The sequence below is a fragment of the Pan troglodytes genome, chromosome 20 (assembly GCF_028858775.2).
Source record: "Pan troglodytes isolate AG18354 chromosome 20, NHGRI_mPanTro3-v2.0_pri, whole genome shotgun sequence".
NCBI classification, from domain to species: domain Eukaryota; kingdom Metazoa; phylum Chordata; class Mammalia; order Primates; family Hominidae; genus Pan; species Pan troglodytes.
The window spans coordinates 15,361,474-15,383,050 of NC_072418.2; the positions used below are offsets into that span (position 1 = coordinate 15,361,474).

The following is a 21,577-nucleotide window of genomic DNA, read 5'->3' on the forward strand; positions in this document are numbered from 1 at the left end:
GGAATGCCTCTTAATGCCGGTAGGAGCAGAAGTGCTTTTCCTAAGGGGGCCGGGTTTTCCTAGCCGGTGTAGTGTGTCCATGGGAATCCAGGGTGTCCCATGGACCTTCAGCGCTAGGGTCCTGGAAGGACCTAGCTTGCCTAAGAGGAGGATCTGATGAAGAGTCCTATACTGTGGGGATTGGGACGTTGGGTAAATACCCCTGGAGTACCGGGGATGGGATCCAGCCTGGTTGAGAAGGATCCCTGGGTGTTCCGGAGAGAAAAGAGGGTCTGACAAGTGGGGAAGGACCCCGAGTCTTTCATGCCTTTCCCAATTCCTACCAGTTCATTCTCTGATAAGAAAACAAAGCCCAGGGCAGGCGCAGTGGCTCAAGCCTGCAATCCCAGCACTTTGGGAGGGCCAGGCTGGTGGATCACTTGGGCCCAGGAGTTTGAGACCAGCCTGGGCAACATGGGTTGTTTTGTAGAGACGGGTTTGAAAACACAAAATTTGTAATTTTACACAAAATGTAAAAATACAAAAATTAGCTGGGCATGGTGGTACATGCCTGTAATCCCAGCTACTTGGGAGACTGAGGCAGGAGAATCACTTGAACCTGGGAGGCGGAGGTTGCAGTGAGCCGAGATCAAGATCATGCCATTGCCCTCCAGCCTGGGCAACAAGAGCAAAACTCTGTCAAAAAAAACAAGAATTAACTGGGCATGGTAGCACGCATTTGTGGTCCCAGTTATGTGGCAGGCTGAGATGGGAGGATTGCTTGAGCCCAGGAGTTTAAGGCTGCAGTGAACATAGATTGTGCCACTGCACTCAGCCTGCATGACAGATCAAGACCGTTTTCTTTCTTAAAAAGGAAAAAAAAAAGGAAACCAAAGCCTAGATTATCTAGGTCAGCAGGGCCATCTGGTGAGTTGCCAGAGGGCAGAAGTCACTGTCTTGTCCCTAGCACCTGACTTAAGACACAAGGTTTATGAAGTAAGCAAATGAACAGCCAGAAGCCTCCAGACTGGGGCCCCACACCAGCCCTATGGGGCTAGAGCCCTTCCCGCCAGGTAGGAGGAACACCCCAATGAACAGAAGAGGCTGACAGCCAGAGTGAAAAACTTTATTATTAACAGGTTTCAATGAGAAAGCAAATGAATACCCCTAGAAACATGGACAGCATCTCCCCCAGCAGCAGGCAGGGGAAGGGAGGCAGGAGGGGTAGGCCTAGGGTGTTCCCTAGGAAAGGGCCAGGTTCCCTCTATCCAGCTGGGGGTACCGAGACGGCCTCATTCAGGGAAGTCCAGGATGGCAGCTGAAGGCAGCAGGTTTAGCAGCCAAAGCCCAGGCCTAGTGGATAGACAGGGTCCAAAATGTGACCCTTCTAGGCTGATATCACCATGGGGGCGTCATGGGCTGAGGATTCTGCAGATAGGACATCACCACGGCAGAGATGGACAGCCTGAGACAGGAGAGAGGTGTCAGTCTAGGATGGGCAGGCTGGGGTCCCCCCACCCCTTACTCAAGAGTCACTTGTTCTGTAGGGCAAGTCTCACATGAAGCTACTCATCATTTGCTTCGTGTCCTCCGAGCTCCGAGAGTTGGCAAAGCTGATGAAGGAGCAGTAGACAGCGACCCAAGCACACCACTTCAGCTAGGGAAAGGTAAGTGGGTGGGCAGGTTAGTGAAAGGCACAACAATGAGTCCCCGAAGCCACCTTTCCAGACACCAGATCATGCCCACTGATTCCATCTGATGCAGCTGAGACCTTGCCCCACCCGGAACTCCTCAGTCCCACCTGCTCATGGCATACTCTAGATACGTGGTTTCTAGTCCTACTGTCTGGCCTGCGTCTCTCAGGGCCAAGAGAGACTCTGACATCCCACATGCTTAAGACCCTGCCCTTTTTCCACAAGTCCTCTCCAAGTTGCTTCAAAGCCTGGCCCCACTCGCAGACCAATCTGCCACATCCCCAACCTGACTCGAATCCTCGACTTCACCAAAGACTGGGGCTTTCTCGGCCCAGCGTCGCCGCAGCCCCACTCCCGGCCGATCTCAGGTCCCGCCCCATCAGCAATGACAAGACACCCCGCTTCATTCCAAACCCGCCCCCGGGCCTCGTTCTCAGGTCCAACTACACCCATAGAAGCTCAACCCCGCCCACCTTAAGCATGAGGCCGCACATGCTGAAGATCATGCCCAGCAGGTTCATGTAGTCCGGCGTCGGGTCGTCCAAGGCCGGGTTACATTCGCTCGGCGGGGGCTTGTACCTGCGATAGGCTCGAGGGTCAGGGGCGCTCAGGTCCTGCCCCCGGGATAGACAGGCGCTTCCCAGGGCCCCGATCCACACCCACAACCCGAACCCGTGCCCACGACGCTGGGGTCCTCACCTCAGCACTTTGTTCGGCCTCCGTGGGTCCGACATATTGTTAGTGGACATAGCGAGTCGAAGGCCAGATCACGCCTCTTCCGCTGCAGGAATCGCAGCTTCCGGCGTGCAAACTGAGGGCGGATTTTAGAGTAACACCCGAGGCCCTCGCATTTCCGTTCCTCATGACAGAGGCTTGGACTCCCCTTACCCAGAGAACGGAGATTTAGGAGAAGCCAGAAGTCTTCCTTTCAAAGGGAAAATGGGGAAAAGAACCTGAAAGCGGGCTTCAATAGTTCCAACCCGATCACCGAAATGCCAAAATGATGAACCCGGAAGTGATAAACAGGAAGTAGGTCAGGAAGAACAATAATAAGGTTACACCCAAGCGTGGGTTTCCAAGGCGCGGAATTTTCCGTACAGACCGATTTAAGGCTGCAAGGAAGGAGTCCTGGGAGCATGGCTTTCCCTGAGCCAAAGCCGCGGCCTCCAGAGCTGCCGCAGAAACGGTTGAAGACGCTGGACTGCGGGCAGGGGGCAGTGCGAGCCGTACGATTTAATGGTGAGCGCCTTCGTCTTCATTCCGGGTCCTCCTCCCGCCTCCTGAGATCGACGGCCCAGTAACCCCCGCCTGGTGTTCCCCAGTGGATGGCAATTACTGCCTGACGTGCGGCAGTGACAAGACGCTGAAGCTGTGGAACCCGCTTCGGGGGACGCTGCTGCGGACGTACAGCGGCCACGGCTACGAGGTGCTGGATGCGGCCGGGTGAGCCGGGGACCAGGCTGGGATGGGAGCGCTGAGGCTGGGATCCGAGGTCGATGCTGATCCTCCTCCTCCTTTATTCCAGCTCCTTTGACAACAGTAGTCTCTGCTCCGGCGGCGGGGACAAGGCGGTGGTTCTGTGGGATGTGGCATCAGGGCAGGTCGTGCGCAAATTCCGGGGCCACGCAGGGGTGAGTGAAAGCCTGCAGACCCTCATTCGAGCGGAGGGGACCCGTATTAGCGCATAGGTGGTGACACGGCCACCCCCATTACACCGTAAGGATCCCTTCCCCAGATGACGATCCCCCACTCCGCATGCCAGGCTAGGCAGTCACCAACCCCTGTCCTTGCTGTTCCCCAAAACCTTTCACCTCCCCTTCTCCTAGCCTTTGCCCTTGCTTTAACCGACACTAGGAACCCTGCCTTTATCCCAGTCCTCCAAAGTCCAGCCTCCTCTGAGTGGCAATAACTTTCTCAGAAGGTGAACACGGTGCAGTTTAATGAAGAGGCCACAGTTATCCTGTCCGGTGAGTCTGGGGCCTAAGCACGGGGGCCCAGGGTGCTGCCCTCCCCCTCCAAACCTGACCTCACCATCATGCTGGCCTCACAGGCTCTATTGATTCCAGTATCCGCTGTTGGGATTGCCGCTCACGGAGGCCTGAGCCAGTGCAGACGCTGGATGAGGCCAGAGATGGCGTGTCCAGTGTGAAGGTGTCAGACCACGAGGTCCTGGCAGGGTGAGTGGAGCCAGGACCTGGTCTCACCCCAGGTGCTACTGGGAATCATAGCTGCCCCCATGCTCAGATTAAAACGTACTCTCAGCTGGGCACAGTGGCACACAGCTGTAATCCCAGCTACTTGGGAGGCTGAGGTGGAAGGATCACTTGAGTCCAAGAGTTCGAGGCACCATTGCACTCCATGCTGGGTGAAAGACAGACTGTCTACAAAATAATAATAATCTGGCCGGGCACGGTGGCTCACACCTGTAATCCCAGCACTTTGGGAGGGCAAGGTGGGCAGATCACTTGAGGTCAGGAGGTTGAGATCAGCCTGGCCAACATGGTGAAACCCCGTCTCTACTAAAAATGCAAAAATTAGCCAGGTGTGGTGACGGGAGCCTGTAATCCCAGCCACTCGGGATGCGGAGGCAGGAGAATCGCCTGAACCCGGGAGTTGGAGGTTGCAGTGAGCCGAGATTGTGCCACTGCACTCCAGCCTGGGCGACAAAGTGAGACTCCATCTCAAAAAAAAAAAAAAGATAAAATAAAATTATTTCTAAAAATAAATAAAAATAGGCCGGGCGCTGTGGCTCATGCCTGTAATCCCAGCACTTTGGGAGGCAGAGGCAGGCGGATCATGAGGTCAGGAGATCGAGATCATTCTGGCTAACACGGTGAAACCCCGTCTCTACTAAAAATACAAAAAATTAGCCGGGCATAGTGGCAGGCGCCTGTAGTCCCAGCTACTCAGGAGGCTGAGGCAGGAGAATGGAGTGAACCCGGGAGGCAGAGGTTGCTGTGAGCCAACATCGCGCCACTACACTCCAGCCTGGGCGATAGAGCAAGACTCCGTCTCAAAATAAGTAAATAAATTAAATAAATAAATAAATAAAATATAAAAATAATCATAAGGAAGAATTTTTTTTTTTTTTTTTTTGAGACGCAGTCTCGCTCTGTTGCCAGGCTGGAGTGCAGTGACGTGATCTCGGCTCACTGCAACCTCCAACTTCTGGGTTCAGGCGATTCTCCTGCCTCAGCCTCCCTAGTAGCTGGGACTACAGTCGTGTGCCACCACGCCCAGCTAATTTTTGTATTTTTAGTAGAGACGGGGTTTCGCCATGTTGGCCAGGAGGGTCTCCATCTCTTGACCTCGTGATCCACCTGCCTTGGCCTCCCAAAGTGCTGGAATCACAGGCGTGAGCCACCGCGCCTGGTGGAAAAAATATATTTTCTATTCATTAAATGGAAGTGAAGAGATCGTCATAAAGATCTTCATGTTGAGAAAGCAGAGGAGGAGGAAGAGGAGGGATTGATCTTGGTGTCTCACAGCTGATAGAGGCAGAAGAAAATCCACATACAAGTGGACGCGTTCAGTTCAAACCGTGTTGTTCATGGGTCAACTGTACTTTGAAAAGTGCTCCCTCTGGTGGCTGTGGGGGTGCAGGGAGACCAGAACAGTCTAGATGCTGGTGCTGGGTAGTGGGGAAAGTGGTGGGACTGAGTACTGAGGAGGAGGAGCTGGAGAATGCAGGAAAAGGGGGAATTGGGCCAGGTGGGGTGGCTCACACCTGTAATCCCAGCACTTTGGGAGGCTGAGGTGGGCGGATCACCTGAGGTTGGGAGTTCGAGACCAGCCTGACCAACATGGAGAAACCCCGTCTCTACTAAAAATACAAAATTAGCAGGGCGTGGTGGTGCATGCCTGTAATCCCATCTACTCGGGAGGCTGAGGAAGGAGAATCTCTTGAACCCGGGAGGCAGAGGTTCCGGTGAGCCAAGATCATGCCATTGCACTCCAGCCTGAGCAACAAGAGCAAAACTCTGTCTCAAAAAAAAGAAAGAAAAGGGGGAATCGGAAGGACTCCAAGGGCTTGGAAAGGGGGTGTGGGTCTTGGAAATGATGGAGTAGGACGTAATTGGCCCTGGGCCTGAGTCTCAAGGCCAGAGCTTCAGAATTCCACTCCTGTGCACTGGAAGAGCAGGCCCACTGGGCTGGGAAGGCACAGGGCTGCCTGGAGCCATGTGAGTGTAGTCAAGGTTCCCGCTGGATCTACCCTCTTCTGCAGCTCTGTGGATGGCCGCGTGAGACGCTATGACCTGAGGATGGGGCAGCTCTTCTCAGACTACGTGGGCAGTGAGTGTGGCCGGGGATGTGGGACAGGCAGGGAAGATGGGGGGCCAACCAGGGGCACCCCACCGTCACTCACCTACCCACCCTTCCCCCAAGGCCCCATCACCTGCACCTGCTTCAGCCGGGATGGGCAGTGCACCCTGGTGTCCAGCCTGGACTCCACATTGCGGCTCCTGGACAAAGACACAGGGGAGCTGCTGGGCGAGTGAGTCCTTGTGGTCGTGGGGATCCCCTTCCCTCCTCTCCCACCCCTGGAGAGGACCAAGCCCCCTGATCCTGTCCACCCTTAGGTACAAGGGCCATAAGAACCAGGAATACAAGCTGGACTGCTGCCTGAGCGAGCGTGACACACATGTGGTCAGCTGTTCTGAGGACGGGAAGGTGTTCTTCTGGGACCTGGTGGAGGTGAGGTGCCCCCAGCCCTACTTCATACCTAGATGCCTGCCCTGTCTCAGCCCTGTCCTTACCTCAGTCACTCCAGGGCCTGAAGGCTAGGATCTTTTTTTTTTTTTTTTTTTGAGACAAGTCTTGCTCTGTCGCCCAGGCTAGAGTGCAGTGGCGCAATCTTGGCTCACTGTAAACTCCGCCTCCCAAGTTCAAGCGATTCTCCTGCCTCAGTCTCCTGAGTAGTTGGGATTATAGGTGCGTGCCACCACACCCAGCTAATTTTTGTATTTTTAGTAGAGACAGGGTTTCACTATGTTGGTCAGGCTGGTCTTGAACTCCTGACCTCATGATCCACCCACCTCAGCCTTCCCAAGTGCTGGGATTACAGGCGTAAGCCACCACACCCGGCCCTTTTTTCTTTTTTTGAGACTATTGCCCAGGCAAATGCAGTGGCACCATCTCAGCTCACTGCAACCTCTGCCCCCCAGGGTTCAGGTGATTCTCATGTCTCAGCCTCCCAAGTAGCTGGGATTACAGGCCCCTACCACCATACCTGGCTAATTTTTGTATTTTTAGTAGAGACAGGGTTTCACCACGTTGGCCAGGCTGGTCTCAAACTCCTGACCTCAAGTGATTCACCCGCCTCGGCCTCCCAAAGTGCTGGGATTACAGGCCTGAGACACCGTGCCCAGCTTGGGCTAGAGAGAAGATGAGGCAGGAAGGGCATTCCAGGCAAAGGGAACAGCATATGTTAAGAGGTGTAGCCTGCGCATGCATCAGTCAGGAAACAAAGGCTTCAGGGTGGCGGCAGGTGCGGCAAGATCCGGGGTCAGGCTGGACTGCAGATGCCAGGCCGAGCAACTGGCACTGACCCCTGGGCAAGGGGGAGCTGACGGCCATGTCTAACCTTGGGTGAGATAGGGCTGTAGTCATTCAAGAAACTGCAGCTACATCTTAGCATCCCTGTGCATGGTTTCAAGCCCTGAGCCCTGTCCTTGACATGTCCCAGCCTGGTGGGGAGTCAGGCCAGAAACAGACCATCCTGGTGTAGTGGGGTCAGAGTCGGGGGAATCTCGGCAAAGGAGACATCAGCGCTGGGCTTGGCCAGGGGAACTAAGGCCCATAAGAGGATGGAGGGAACCGGGGGGGCCCTGGAGACTTGGCGGACAAGCTCTTGCTTTAGGAACTAAGGTAGCAAGAATGTTCCACCTATTTCTTATGGGCCCAGTAGAACAGAAGTTGCCTTGGAGGGCAGGCACATCAAGGGACATTTTCAAGGTGGAAAGAAGAAGCATGGCTTGCTTGAGGAACTGTTTACATTGTGTTGGGACCAGGGGAAGTGGGGCTCATTGGGGCTGCCAAATGGACAGGATGGAGCCCAGCTGGTGGCAGGGAACAGGCAAGCTGCGAGCAAGGCATGCTCCAAGCATGGTAGTGGCAGAAAATCAGCAGTCTCTGGACATGGTCTAGAAGCAGAGCCAAGAGGAATGACTGATAGAGGAACATGTGGTACAAGAAAAAGACTCCCGGCCAGGCGTGGTGGTTCACACCTGTAATCCCAGCACTTTGGGAGGCCGAGGGGGGTGGATCACGAGGTCAGGAGATAGAGATCATCCTGGCCAACATGGTGAAACCCCATCTGTACTAAAAATACAAAAATTAGCTGGGCATGGTGGCGCGTGCCTGTAATCCCAGCTACTCGGGAGGCTGAGGCAGAAGAATCGCTTGAACTAGGGAGTCGGAGGTTGCAGTGAGCCCAGATCGCGCCACTGCACTCCAGCCTGTCAACAGAGCAAGACTCCATCTCAAAAAAAAACAGAAAAAGAAAAAGACTCCCAAAGCCAGGCATGGTGGCTCACACCTGTAATCCTAGCACTTTGGGAGGCCAAGGCAGGAGGATCACTTGAGGCCAGGAGTTCGAGACCAGCCTGGGCAACATGGTAAGACCCCATCTCTGCTATTTTAAAAAATAAAAAATCAATAAGAGGTTCCCAAGACTTGCGGCCTGAACGCCTGGTAGGACAGAGCTACTGAGGGGCTCAGTCTGAGGTAGATTAATTTTGCAGTGTCCAGGAGGCAATTAGAGGCAGGTGGCTGAAGGTCGGGGAGAGGTGACTGAGGGCTTCAAGCAGGACTGAGATGGGGGGTGCCCAGGGACCTCAGAAACCAGGGTACAGCCCAGCCACAGATAACCACTCCCTACCCCTCGCTCCACAGGGTGCGCTGGCTCTGGCCCTGCCTGTGGGTTCCGGTGTGGTGCAGTCGCTGGCCTACCACCCCACAGAGCCCTGCCTGCTGACCGCCATGGGAGGCAGCGTCCAGTGCTGGCGAGAGGAGGCCTATGAGGCAGAGGATGGAGCAGGCTGAAGCCAGGGGACCCACCAACAGGACCAAGGACCGAGACATAGACATGGAAGGACTTCAGATACCATCTTATTCTAGAGACGTAGCTGACCAAAAAGTAGGGGAGGGGCTGGGTCTGCAAATTAATAAATAGAAGAGGGGGTAAGACCTTCCTGGGACCGCAGCCGCTCAGTCCTCGTTCTTCTCATGCATGAAGGCATCCATCTTCTGGGCAAAGGTTTCAGCCACAAGCAGGGGGAAGACCAGGGAGGCGTCAGCATAGACCTGGGTAGGGGGGAACCTGGGTAAGCCATGGGACCCACACTCATCGTCCCAGAGACCCTATGCCCCACCCAGCCAGCGCTTACCTTGACGGGCTGTGCATCCACCCGGATCTTGCCCCAGGAGACAGCCTCGTCTGGTCGGGCACCTGAGTCAGAGCCATCAAACTCCTGGGCTGTGTTGATGTAAACAGCGTAGTCGGCCCCGTTCCGCTGTGGGGAGGGGGGGGCACGGCGGGCCCAGTCAGCCAGTCACAGGAGACAGACAGACACAGAGGGAGGACACCGTAGCCAAACAGGCTGAGAGGTGTGTCCCAGATGAAGGAAGCCCTTCGCAGACACTCGCTCCCAGACAGGGCCCATGTGAATGTCTGGGGTCACTAGAGCTGCTGGGCAACGATGGCTGTGTTTCCCCAGACCCAACAGCCAGGTGTCAACAACCCTGCCCCATCTGCAAGGCAGGAGCTGCCAGCAACTCTATCTTCAGAAGCCCTCCAAATCCAACCACCGCCTGCCTCCTGATCCCTGCATGGTCACCACTGTCCTGGACTGGAGTTCTCACTCACCTGCCACCATCTGTTCACCACATGGCCACCAGGGGGAGCATGGGAACCCGAGTCAAGTCCTCTCCCACCTCTCAGTGCAAAAGCCAAAGCCCCGCCTCAGCCCACAGGGCCCAGCGGGCTCCCTGTGGCACCTCCCTGCATCACCTCCTGGCCCTCACCACTCCACCTTCCCCTCACCAGGTACCCAGCTGTTCCTGGATTACTTCAGGCGCCCCAGAGCCTTTGCAATGGCTGTTCCCTCTCCTGGGAACTTTGCAATCCAGAAGCTCAATGCTAGCACAGCAGCACAAACTCCTGGCACGGGAGACAACCACATAGCTCCTGGGAGATGCCTCCCCAAACCCCTGCTCCCAGCTCACACTTCCAGAAGCCTCCTTCCAAAACCTCTTGCTGGACAGCACCCCTTTCTCTTCTCATGCCATCATTTAGTATTCCCCGTAGCAATGACTGCCCCCTGACGTGGATGTCACTTGTTTGCTATCTCCCCTACTAGAACATCAGTCCCAGGGGAGCAGGGATCCTGGCCTGTCTAGTTCATGCTGTCTCCCCAGCACATGGCATAGGCCCACCACACAGCATGTCTGCAGAGTGGGCCGAAGCGCCACCCCCACTCACCATGAGGTTGGCATTGGCAATGTGGTGCTTGACCACGCCCCCGCCCAGAATGATCATCCCAGTGCACTTGGCAAAGATGGCCTGTGTGTTGATGAGCCTCAGGTCTGGGGGAAGAGGGCCGAAGTCAGGCCTTGGACTCAGCCAGCCCTCCTTCCCCTCTCCTCTGTGGCCCTAGCGCCTCACCCTCAACGATGTCCAGGACCAGGCCCGGGTTCTTGTAGGAATGGAAGAAGATCATGTCGCCCAGCGAGCCGTCTGTAAGTGCGGGACTAAACACAGGGATGTGGTTCTGCAGAGAACATGACAGGACAGTGGCTGGAGCTCAGAGCCTCGTCCCCATGCTGGCTATATGACTATCTGACTGTGGATGGGGTGCCTAATTTCTCTAGGACTGTTTCCTCAATTATAAGCATAACAGAAACACCTCTCACAGATGAGGCCTATATGAGAAAACCCACAGAAAACACTTAGGATAGTGCCTGGCACATAAAGAACCAGCCTATTCTTAGCTTGCTGAGCTGTTTCTCTCTCTTTTTTTTTTTCCCCCGAGACGGAGTTTCACTCGTTGCCCAGGCTGGAGTGCAATGGCACTATCTCAGCTCACTGCAACCTCTGCCTCTTGGGTTCCAGTGATTCTCCTGCTTCAGCCTCCCGAGTAGCTAGGATTACAGGCGCATGCCACTATGCCCAGCTAATTTTGCATTTTGTTTTTTTAGTAGAGACAGGGTTCCACCATGTTGGCCAGGCTGGTCTTGAACTCCTGACTTCAGGTGATCCACCCGCCTCAGCCCCCAAAGTACTGGGATTACAAGCATGAGCCACTGTGCCCGGCTGTCTATCTCTTTTTTAAAGAGCCAGCTTGTGGCCGGGCGCGGTGGCTCACGCTTGTAATCCCAGCACTTTGGGAGGCCGAGGCGGGTGGATCACCTGAGGTCAGGAGCTCGAGACCAGCCTGACCAACATGGAGAAACCCTGTCTCTACTAAAAATACAAAATTAGCCAGGGGTGGTGGCACATGCCTATAATCCCAGCTACTTGGGAACTTGAGGCTGAGGCAGGAGAATTGCTTGAACCCAGGAGGTAGAGGTTGCTGTGAGCCAAGATTGCGCCATTGGACTCTGGCCTGGGCAACAAGAGCAAAACTCCGTCTCAAAAAAAAAAAAAAAGAACCAGCTTGTGCAACATGGTGAGTTCCCATCTCTACAAAAACAATTAGCCAGGCATGGTGGCACGCACCTGTAGTCCCAGCTACTCAGCAGGCTGAGGCAGGAGAATCGACTGAGCCCAGAAGCTCAAGACAGCAGTGAGCCATTATTGTACCATTGCACTCCAGCCTGGGAAACAGAATGAGACCCTGTCTCGTAAAAAAGAAAGAGTAAGTAGGCTGGGTGTGGTGGCTCACACCTGTAATCCCAGCACTTTGGGAGGCCAAGGCGGGTGGATCACTTGAGGTCAGGAGTTCAAGACCAGCCTGGCCAACATGGTGAAACCCCATCTGCAGAAAAATACAAAAATTGGCCGGGCATGATGGTGGGTGCCTATAGTCCCAGCTACTCAGGAGGCTGAGGCGGGAGAATCACTTGAACCTGGGAGGTGGAGGGTGCAGTGAGCTGAAATCACACCATTACACTCCAGCCTGGGCGACAGAGCAAGACTGTCTCAAAAAAAAAAAAAAGACTATGTAGCTTTTTTTTTTTTTTTTTTCTGGTTCTGATTCTCTAATTAAAGGGAGTGGGTAGCTCTTATTTTATAGCATCTGGGAGTGTGGGACGCTGAGCCAGGCCCCAGGGGAGTTGCTAAGTGCTGCCTCTACTGTTCCAGAGATAGTCTGGGAGGAGCATAAGGATGCTGAGGCCCCACTAGTTATCTGTGTGACTTCAGACAAAATTACCTAGCCTGGCCAGGCACAGTGGCTCACGCCTGTAATCCCAGCACTTTGGGAGGCCAAGGTGGGAGGACTGCCTGATGCCAGGAGTTCAAGACCAGCCTGGGAAACACAGGGAGACCCCCATCTCTACAAAAAAATTTTAAAATTAGCTGGGCATGGTGGCATGTGCCTGTGGTCCCAGCTACTCGAGAGGCTGAGGTGGGAGGACTGCTTGGCCCCAGGAGGTTGAGGCTGCAATGAGCTGTGATCACACCACTGCACTCCAGCCTAGGTGACAGAGCAAGAGCCTGTCTCAAAAAAAAAAAAAAATTACCATGCCTATCTGTGTTTGAGTCTCCTCATCTAAGAGTGAGGATGCTGAGAATAACAGTACTGAATCCCCAGGAGGCTGGAAAGATGAAATAACACATGCCAAAGTCTGGCTACTTTGCTCCCGCTTAGGTCCTCACCTTCTGGGCCCAGTAATACACGGACTCTGGGTTGTTGATCTCCTTGCCCAGCCGGGCGATCATCTTAGAAGGCGTCCACTTTACACCCTAGGAGAGGATGTGAGCTTCAGGCCATGCCTCCCCTGACTCCCACTGGACTGGCCGCTCCAGGTTGCCCCAGCCCCACCTCTGTGTTCTGCTCCATCACCATCTGGTCCAGAATGGGCATCAGCCAGTCCTCAAACTTGCAGTAATTGTCATTGGGCACCAGCAGGTTTCCGATCCTGAGAACAGGAGGCATGTAGGCATCAGGCCCCAGGACCCTTGGTCCAGCTCCCCTGCCCAACACCACTCAGGGTTCTCACCTATTGATCCCGTTCTCCCGGAGCTCCTTCCCCCTGAGGCTAAACTCGCCCAAGTATGTGGGCGCCAGGCACTTGATGAGGTCTTCCTCCACGCCGCCAGCTGTGGTCACCAATACGTCCACCTGCAGCCACAAGGCAGTGAATTTGGCCCAAGAAGGAAGCCCCTGCCCTCATTCTGGGCAGAACTTCTAACCTCATCCTTGTCCAGTGACTCTTATGAGGGAGCTCTGCTACAAAACAAAACTTGATTCTATTCCTCTGCTTATAACAGACCCCTATCTGCCCATCTCACTTAAACGATCAATAACTGCATTGCCCATTGACCCAGAGGCCAAGGCCACGGCCCCACCAGGTCCCCACCATGTTGTGCTGCACAAGGTAGCGAATGGTCTCACGGATGCCTGAACTGATGAGGTTGGATGTATATCCCAGGAAAATGGTGCAGCTGGTAAGTGGGCGGCGGCTCTGGGTCAGGTCCGCGTGCTGGTCTTCATCCTGTGACAGCGGTTCCAGCTTCTTCTCGATCTGTGAGTAAGGGCCAAGTCAAGTTAAGCACTGGCCTTAAATCCCAGACTCAGGACTCCAGGTGGGCTCCAGAAACAGATTTCACCCCAGGCCCTGCACATTCAGGGATACAGGACCAGTTCTACAGGGGACCAAGGAACATCTCCTGTGTAAACTCTGCCCCTTCCCAGACCAGATCTCAAGACACACGTTCAGGATTTGCCCCCACCCTGTTTTTTTTTTTTTTTGGACGGAGTTTCACTCTTGTTACCCAGGCTAGAGTGCAATGGCGCAATCTCGGCTCACTGCAAGCTTCACCTCCCGGGTTCAAGCGATTCTCCTGCCTCAGCCTCCCGAGTAGCTGGGACTACAGGCGCGCACCACCATGCCCGGCTAATTTTTTGCATTTTAGTAGAGACGGGGTTTCTCCATGTTGGTCAGGCTGGTCTCGAACTCCCGACCTCAGGTGATCCGCCCGCCTCGGCCTCCCAAAATGCTGAGATTACAGGCATGAGCCACCGTGCCCGGCTTTTTTTTTTTTTTTTTTTTTTTTTTTTTTTTTTTTTTTGAGACAGAGTATCGCTCTGTCACCAGGCTGGAGTGCAGTGGCGCGATCTCAGCTCACTGCAACCTCCACCTCGCGGGTTCAAGCGATTCTCCTGCCTCAGCCTCCCGAGTAGCTGGGACTACAGGCGCGCACCACCATGCCCGGCTAATTTTTTGCATTTTAGTAGAGACAGGGTTTCACCATGTTGGCCAGGCTTGTCTCGAACTCCTCATCTCTTGGTCCACCCGCCTCGGCTTCCCAAAATGCTGGGATTATAGGCATGCGCCACCGCGCCCAGCCAGCCCCCACCCTTTTAGGAATCAGAGAGCATCTCCTTTCAGATCCGGTCCCTTCCCCGCTGGGAAAAGCAAATCTAAATTCAAGAACCGCCTCCCATATCCTCCCTTAATTTGTCTTGCCCCAGGCTCCGCCCATTCCAGAAAGCTTTAAATGTACCTAGAACCCGCCCCCACACCAAGAATCAGTCCTCGCCTCCTCAGGTTACCGTACTAGCATGTAACTACTAGAGTGCAAAATCCCCTTCCCAGGACAGAAACTCCCGCCCAGAATAGGTCCCGCCTTCCTCCAACTATTGGGCAGCTCAAATAAAAGACATATCCCCTCCACTGGAAACGCTGCCCCCGTCTAGTACCGCGTTGGTTCTACAAGCCACGCCCCTCCGCGTCCCTAGAAATTCCGCCCGGTCCTCACCATGGCATTGACTTGCTGTACAGCGCGCCCGAAGTTGGTTGCCTGGAAGCCGGTGGTGCCGAAGGCCTCCAGCAGTGCGCGGTAATTCACACCGCGGTTGAAGTCGTAGCCCCGGACCTGGGTGCTTTCGGGCGGCAACGTCGAGCTGTGCTTTAGCACGGCGGCCAGCGCCGCCGGGGGCGCCTCCCGTTCCAGGGAACCTTCCATGCGCCTGTAGCCGGCTCTCGAGTCAAAGCTGCCCCTAGGCCGGGCTTACGGCGGCCCAGAAACGCGTTAAACCCCGACGCGCGCGTCTCTGCAAGAGCACAGCAAGTAGGGAAAGTGCTTTGGGAGAAAGACCGGAAGTTGGTTTATCACGTGACCATTTTTAGCCCCTGTAAACCAGGTCGCCGCCATTTTTGTGCGTGTGTTCCGTAATACGGAAGCCGCGAGGAGCCTTTAGGCCCTTTTTTTTGTTTTTTTTTTTGAGACGGAGTCTCGCTCTGTCACCCAGGCTGGAGTGCAGTGGCGCGATCTCAGCTCACTGCCAGCTCCGCTTTCCGGGTTCACGCTGTTCTCCTGCCTCAGCCTCCCGAGTAGCTGGGACTACAGGCGCCCACCACCACGCCCGGCTAATTTTTTTGTATTTTTAGTAGAGACAGGGTTTCACCTGGTCTCGATCTCCTGACCTCGTGATTCGCCCGCCTCGGCCTCCCAAAGTGCTGGAATTACAGGCGTGAGCCACCGCGCCCGGCGCCTTTAGGCCTTTTCCTCCTTTTTTTTTTTTTTTTTTTTTTGATACAGGGTTTCGCTCTTGTTGCCCAGGCTGGAGTGCAATTGCCCGATCTCAGCTCACCGCAACCTCCACATTCCGGGTTCAAGCGATTCTCCTGCCTCAGCCTCCCGAGTAGCTGGGACTACTGGCATGCACCACCATGCCCGGCTAATTTTGTATTTTTAGTAGAGGCGGGGTTTCTCCCTGTTGGTCACGCTGGTCTCGAACTTCCGACCTCAGGTTATCCGCCCGCCTCAGCCTCCCAAAGTGCTGGGATTACAGGCGTGAGCCACTGCGCTCGGCCTTTACTTGTTTTCATGTGTTCTCGACTTCCCATGAATGAAGATTCTTCTTTATTTTTATTATTTATTTATTTAATTTATTTTTGAGACAAGAGTTACGCTCTTGTTACGCAGGCTGGAGTGCGGTGGTGCAATCTTGACTCATTGCAACCTCTGCCCCCCTGGTTCAAGCGATTCTCCTGCCTCAGCCTCCCGAGTTGTTGGGATTACAGGCACCCACCACCACGCCTGGCTAATTTTTGTATTTTTAGTAGAGATGACATTTCACCATGTTGGCAAGGCTGGTTCTGACCTCAGGTGACCGCCCACCTGGGCTTTCCAAAATGCTGAGATTACAGGTGTGAGCCACCGTCCCCAGCCAAAATTCCTATTTTAATGCCACCTGCTGGAGACCTACTGCTTGGCCCGGCACTCGCCCATTCGTTTCTGTTCTGTCCCCTCGGGAGGAGAGGATGGTTTTGTTGTTGTTGTTGCTGTTTTATTTGTTTGTTTGTTTGAGCTAGAGTCTTGCGCTGTCTCCCAGGCTGGAGTGCAGTGGCACGATCTCGGCTCACTGCAACCTCCGCCTCCCGGGTTCACGCCATTCTTCTGCCTCAGCCTCCCCAGTAACTGGGACTACAGGCGCCGGCCACCACGCCCGGCTAATATTTTGTATTTTTAGTAGAGACGGGGTTTCACGGTGTTAGCCAGGCTAGTCTCGATCTCCTGACCTCGTGATCCGCCCGCCTCGCCCTCCCAAAGTGCTGGGATTACAGGCATGAGCCACCGCGCCCGGCCTGCTGCTGTTTTTTGATAGGGTCTCACTCTGTCGCCAGGCTGGAGTGCTGTGACGCGATCTCGGCCCACTGCAACCTCTGACTCCCGGACTCAGGTCATCCTCCCACCCCAGCATTCCGACTAGTGTGCACCATCGTGCCCAGCTAATTTTTTTATGAGGGTCACTTTTTTTTTTTTTTTTTTTTTTTTTGAGACGGAGTTTCGCTCTGTCGCCCAGGCTGGAGTGCAGTGGTGCAATCTCGGCTCACTGCAAGCTCCACCTCCCAGGTTCATGCCATTCTCCTGCCTCAGCCTCCCGAGTAACTGGGACTACAGGTGCCCGCCACCACGCCCAGCTAATTTTTTCTGTTTTTAGTAGAGATGGGGTTTCACCGTGTTAGCCAGGATGGTCTCGATCTCCTGAACTCGTGATCCGCCCGCCTTGGCCTCCCAAAGTGCCGGGATTACAGGCGTGAGCCACTGCGCCCGGCCGAGGGTCACTTCTTAAGCGTCACCCATGGACAGGATTTCAGTCACCAGGCAGAGTTAGACACAGTTTCATCTTTCCTCAGCCACTTTTGTCTGATGGGATAGTGAGCCCGGTTCGTGCCCTCACAAGTCTCCAAAGCCTTCACATGCTGCATAACGCTCTGTTCTTCCTTCCCTTATAGCTGCAGCTGTCACCTCCACCTCCTCTGGGAAGCCTTCCCTGAACTTCCACTGGGTCAGTGGCCTCTTCTGGGACACAGGGCTGACGTCTCTTTCCCTCCTGCAAGAATGTGAGACCCTGGGTGTCATCTGTATCTCAAACACACCCTCCTAACAGTGCATACGGCCAACAGGATTATTCACTCACTCTACAATTCATGTAGTCTATTCTCTATGGTGGGCTCCGTGCTAGGCACTAAGGATTTAGTGGTGAACAAGACCAAGATGTGGACCCTGCCCTACTGGAGCCCACAATCTGATTGGGAAGATAGAAAGTTAACAATAGTGGTGAGTGCTATCAGGCCTTTTTTGTTTTTTTTTTTTTTTGGAGACAGAGTTTCGCTCTTGTTGCCCAGGCTGGAGTGCAATGGCGCGATCTCCACTCATCGCAACCTCTGCCTCCCAGTTTCAAGCAATTCTCCTGCCTCAGCCTCCCGAGTAGCTGGGATTACAGGCATGAGCCATCACGCCCGGCTAATTCTTGTATTTTTAGTAGAGATGGGGTTTCACTATGTTGGTCAGGCTAGTCTCGAACTCCTGACCTCAGGTGATCTGCCTGCCTCGGCCTCCCAAAGTGCTGGGATTACAGGTGTGAGCCACCGCGCCCAGCGCAATCAGGATTTAAACAGGATAATTTGAGTCTTTAGGTGGAGGAGTTCGGGATTTTAGTTGGAGGGATGGGTGAAGGACACCAAGGAGGTGAGATTTGAGCCAAAGCCAGAAGGCTGAGAAAATCCCCGTATGTGAAGATGCAGAGAGGCCGTTCCCTGTACATGGGAAGACAGAACAGCAAAAGCCGTGAGGCTGGAATGAGCCTACCTTGGTGGAGGAGACAGACATCCTCCTTGACATCCTCGCTTGGACCTCAAAGTTGCCCCCTCAGTTCCCTCTCCACCTATCCCTGCTCTTTCTGCATCTCAGCAAACGGCCCCACCCTCCACTCATCCACTAGACTGAAAAATAGGGATTAGGGCCGGGCGCGGTGGCTCACACCTGTAATCCCAGCACTTTGGGATGCCAAGGAGGGCAGATCACCTGAGGTTAGGAGTTAGAGACCAGCCTGGACAACATGGCGAAACCCCGTCTCTACTAAAAAATACAAAAATTAGCCGGGTGTGGTGGCACACACCCGTAATCCCAGCTACTCAGGAGGCTGAGGCAGGAGAATCACTTGAACCCGGGAGGTGGAGGTTGCAGTGAGCTGAGATGGTGCCACTGCACTCCAGCCTGGGCAACAGAGCGAAACTCCGTCTCAAAAATAGGTAAATAAAAATTAAAAATGAGGAGTGGAGCTTGCTGTCTCCCCTTTTCTCACACCCCACATCCATCCTTCTCAGCATGTCTGCCAACCTCTACCTATAAAGTAGGTCCGAAATCCAGGTGTTTTCTTTATCCCCATAGCCTGCAAGCTGGCTTTGGTCTCCTCCAACCCATCTCCCACCTAACAGCTAAAATCAGAGAGCTCTTTTTTTTTTTTTTTTTTTTTTTGAGACGGAGTCTTGCTCTGTTGCCCAGGCTGGAGTGTAGTGGTGTGATTTCGGCTCACTACAAGCTCCGCCTCCCGGGTTCACGCCAGTCTCCTGCCTCAGCCTCCCAAGTAGCTGGGACTACAGGCACCCGCCACACGCCCAGCTAATTTTTTGTATTTTTAGTAGAGACGGGGTTTCACCATGTTAGCCAGGATGGTCTTGATCTCCTGACCTCGTGATCCGCCCACCTCAGCCTCCCAAAGTGCTGGGATTACAGGCGTGAGCCACCGTGCCCAGCCCGAGCTTTTTTTTTTGATGCAGGGTCTCACTCTGTCACCAGGGCTGGAGTGCAGTGGGACAATCACACCTCACTGCAGCTTCGACCTCCTGGCGTCAAGTGATCCTCCCACTTCAGCCTCCCCAGTAGCTGGGACTACAGGTGCATGCCACAGCTCTTTAACCATAAATCAAACATGTCACTGTTAAAACCTCCTAATGGTAGCTTCCCCCTGGGAGTAAAATCCAAGCTTTTCACAGTGGCCTTAAAGGGCACCTCTCAACCTCCCTGCTGCCATCTCCCACCATGCTGGCCCTCCCTCCCTCTCTCCTCTCCAGCTACACGGACCTCTTTGCTATTCCTGGAACCCACCAAGCTCTTTTTTTGTCCAAGGAGTCAGGTACTTGCCGCTCCTTCTGCCTAGAACACCCCATTTCTCAGTTCCTTCTCCTCCTTTGGGCCTAAGTTCAAATGTCACCTCCTCTGAGAGGCCTGCCCTGACCACTCCTCTCCCCTTTACTTTGATTTTATTCTTCTTTCATATGCCCTTTCACATGTATACTCTTTCACTGAGTACATTTTCTGTTGTCCATCCCTGCCTGACTAGAAAGGCAGCTCCATGAGGGCAAGGTTTTGTCTTGTTTCATTGCTAATTTGGGTTTTTGCACAGTGCTGGGCACATATTAGAATCTCAGATGGGGCAGGGCTCAGTGGCTTATGCCTATAATTCCTTTGGAAGGCCAAGGCAAGAGGATCGTTTGAGGCCAGGAGTTCAAGACCAGCCTGGGCAACATAGTAAGAACCATCTCTACAAAAAGTTAAAAACATAAATTAGCAGGGCACGGTGGCTCACGCCTATAATTCTAGGTAATCGGGAGGCTGAGTTGAGAGGATCACTTGAGCCCAGGAGTTTGAAGTTACAGTGAGCTATGATTGTACCATTGCACTCCAGCCTGGACGACAGAGCGAGAACCTGGGCTTAAAAAAAGAAAAGAAGGCCAGGCACGATGGCTCACACCTGTAATCCCAGCACTTGGGGAGGCCGAAGCAGGTGGATCACTTGAGGTCAGGAGTTCGAGACCAGCCTGGCCAACATGGTGAAACCCCTTCTCTACTAAAAATACAAAAATTAGCCAGGTGTGGCCGGGCGCAGTGGCTCGTGCCTGTAATCCCAGCACTTTGGGAGGCCGAGTCAAGTGGATCACCTGAGATCAGGAGTTCAAGACCAGCCTGACCAACATGGTGAAACCTCATCTCTACTAAAAATACAAAAAATTAGCCGAGCATGGTGGCACATGCCTGTAATCCCAGCTACTCGAGAGGCTGAGGCAGAAGAATCGCTTGAACCCAGAAGGCGGAGGTTGCAGTGAGCCGAAATCACGCCATTGCACTCTAGCCTGGGCAACAAGAGCGAAATACCATCTCAAAAAAAAAAAAAAAAAAATTAGCCGGGTGTGGTAGCATATGCCTGTAATCCCAGCTACTCAGGAGGCTGAGGCAGGAAAATCACTTGAGCCCGGGAGGTGGAGGTTGAAAGTGAGCTGAGATCGCACCACTGCACTCCAACATGGGTGATAGAGCAAGACTCTCTCTCAAAAAAAAAAAAAAAAAAAAGAACGAAGGCATTGGAGATTTGGGCCTGAGCAGTGGCGACAGGAGGAGAGGCAAGGCTGCATGTTGGAGATGGCAGAGGCTGACAAAGCAGATGTGTTGGGAACAGTTAGCAGGAGATCCAGCAGGCCCGGGGGAGGCCAGGGCCTCCTCACTACCCCAGCCAAGGCACCTAGCCCACAGGGACCCAGGTGACACATGACACCAGAGGAGCCACAGGGCCTCCTGGGGCAGGGACCCCCTCAGCCGAGGCAGCTGCTGCTGCTGCAGCTGGTGACATTTCACTCCATGAGAGTCCTGGCTTCAAAGTCTTTGCAGGGGTAGCCGAGGGAGAAAAGGGGGTTGAAGAGGACAGGCTGGGTTGGGGAGGGAGCCACAGCAGGGTGGCCACCAGAGGACCAGGCAGCCAGAGGTGACTTGGGCCGGAGCCCTTAGCCGAGGTGTGTGGGCCTGATGGGTCCAGGAGCAGCCACCCTCATCCTGCAGCCCCCAAGGAACATAGAAGGAGGTGTGGGAACCCTCGGGCAGCCCTAGGCTCCCCCTAGGGGACTGAGGTTGGGCCTGCTGCCCACGGCCTGCCCACTTTACCCAGATGTCCAGCAAGGTGGCCATCAACAGTGACATTGAGCAGGCCCTCTGGGCAGTGGAGCAGCTCCAGATGGAGGCAGGCATCGACCAAGTGAAGGTGAGGGTCGGGGCCAGTGCAGGAGGCGGGAAGAGGTGGGAACACATGGGCCAGGGGACAGGTGCATGCCTGGGTCTGGTCTGGCTGAACCAGTTGGTCTGCAGGTGTCCAAGATGGCCGCCGATCTGCTGAAGTTCTGCATGGAGCAGGCCAAGAATGACCCCTTCCTTGTGGGCATCCCGGCTGCCACCAACTCCTTCAAGGAGAAGAAGCCCTATGCCATCCTATGAACCCAGGACAATGCCACCCTGTGGCCTGGGCAAACCAGGGAGCCTCAATAAACATGAAGTGAATACTTCTCAGGGCATGGCTGAGCTGGGCTGAGATGGGAGACCAGAGGGACTTTGGGCTTGCAGGGGCCAGGTGCGTACCTGGCCCAGCCTCCCTCCCTGCCTGCCCCCGGGGTCACAGCCACAG

General features: G+C 54.4%; 4 protein-coding genes and 1 pseudogene across 8 annotated transcripts; 3 read left to right on the plus strand and 2 right to left on the minus strand.

The window, feature by feature from the left end:
- Nucleotides 1–1,089: 1,089 nt before the first annotated feature.
- Nucleotides 1,090–4,281, minus strand: WDR83OS (WD repeat domain 83 opposite strand). Its single transcript, XM_001169500.8, has 4 exons — nt 2,373–4,281; nt 2,147–2,252; nt 1,539–1,636; nt 1,090–1,444 (listed from the first exon to the last, which is right to left on the minus strand). Exons 1-4 carry the CDS (start codon nt 2,420–2,422, stop codon nt 1,378–1,380), a joined length of 321 nt encoding a protein of 106 aa, XP_001169500.1. The 5' UTR covers nt 2,423–4,281; the 3' UTR covers nt 1,090–1,377.
- WDR83 (WD repeat domain 83) lies at nt 2,728–8,877 on the plus strand. Its single transcript, XM_003953378.5, has 9 exons — nt 2,728–2,912; nt 2,996–3,116; nt 3,199–3,304; nt 3,592–3,640; nt 3,724–3,850; nt 5,899–5,966; nt 6,060–6,168; nt 6,254–6,368; nt 8,568–8,877. Exons 1-9 carry the CDS (start codon nt 2,810–2,812, stop codon nt 8,715–8,717), a joined length of 948 nt encoding a protein of 315 aa, XP_003953427.2. The 5' UTR covers nt 2,728–2,809; the 3' UTR covers nt 8,718–8,877.
- On the minus strand, nt 8,768–14,953 carry DHPS (deoxyhypusine synthase). Of its 5 annotated transcripts, none has more exons than XM_001169027.8 (9): nt 14,599–14,953; nt 13,197–13,361; nt 12,837–12,958; nt 12,659–12,755; nt 12,493–12,579; nt 10,339–10,444; nt 10,156–10,259; nt 9,062–9,187; nt 8,768–8,978 (listed from the first exon to the last, which is right to left on the minus strand). In XM_001169027.8, exons 1-9 carry the CDS (start codon nt 14,803–14,805, stop codon nt 8,883–8,885), a joined length of 1,110 nt encoding a protein of 369 aa, XP_001169027.1. In that variant the 5' UTR covers nt 14,806–14,953; the 3' UTR covers nt 8,768–8,882. The 5 variants fall into 5 exon arrangements, 4 of the variants coding, with proteins under 4 accessions (XP_001169027.1, XP_054528738.1, XP_054528737.1 ...); XM_054672763.2 differs by having other exon boundaries at nt 9,062–9,123; nt 14,599–14,940; XM_054672762.2 differs by lacking the exon at nt 14,599–14,953 and adding an exon at nt 14,344–14,415.
- LOC101059172 (uncharacterized) lies at nt 9,234–10,120 on the plus strand (annotated as a pseudogene).
- A 6,033-nt stretch (nt 14,954–20,986) lies between the features above and the next one.
- GNG14 (G protein subunit gamma 14) lies at nt 20,987–21,443 on the plus strand. Its single transcript, XM_024351282.3, is given in 2 exon segments — nt 20,987–21,269; nt 21,272–21,443. Coding segments are annotated over 2 exon segments (321 nt in total). The 5' UTR covers nt 20,987–21,067; the 3' UTR covers nt 21,391–21,443.
- Nucleotides 21,444–21,577: the final 134 nt, after the last annotated feature.

Excerpts from the sequence above, each read along its gene's own strand:
- WDR83OS (XM_001169500.8), bottom strand. The coding sequence starts at position 2,422 with ATGTCCACTAACAATATGTCGGACCCACGGAGGCCGAACAAAGTGCTG. Across the intron at positions 2,253-2,372 it reads AGGCCGAACAAAGTGCTGAG|GTACAAGCCCCCGCCGAGCG; the intron begins GTGAGGACCCCA and ends AGCCTATCGCAG. Across the intron at positions 1,445-1,538 it reads CAAATGATGAGTAGCTTCAT|GCTGTCCATCTCTGCCGTGG; the intron begins GTGAGACTTGCC and ends CTCCTGTCTCAG.
- WDR83 (XM_003953378.5), top strand. The coding sequence starts at position 2,810 with ATGGCTTTCCCTGAGCCAAAGCCGCGGCCTCCAGAGCTGCCGCAGAAA. Across the intron at positions 3,117-3,198 it reads GAGGTGCTGGATGCGGCCGG|CTCCTTTGACAACAGTAGTC; the intron begins GTGAGCCGGGGA and ends CCTTTATTCCAG. Across the intron at positions 5,967-6,059 it reads CTTCTCAGACTACGTGGGCA|GCCCCATCACCTGCACCTGC; the intron begins GTGAGTGTGGCC and ends CCTTCCCCCAAG.
- DHPS (XM_001169027.8), bottom strand. The coding sequence starts at position 14,805 with ATGGAAGGTTCCCTGGAACGGGAGGCGCCCCCGGCGGCGCTGGCCGCC. Across the intron at positions 12,756-12,836 it reads CGGGAGAACGGGATCAATAG|GATCGGAAACCTGCTGGTGC; the intron begins GTGAGAACCCTG and ends TCCTGTTCTCAG. Across the intron at positions 9,188-10,155 it reads TTGCCAATGCCAACCTCATG|CGGAACGGGGCCGACTACGC; the intron begins GTGAGTGGGGGT and ends CCCTCCCCACAG.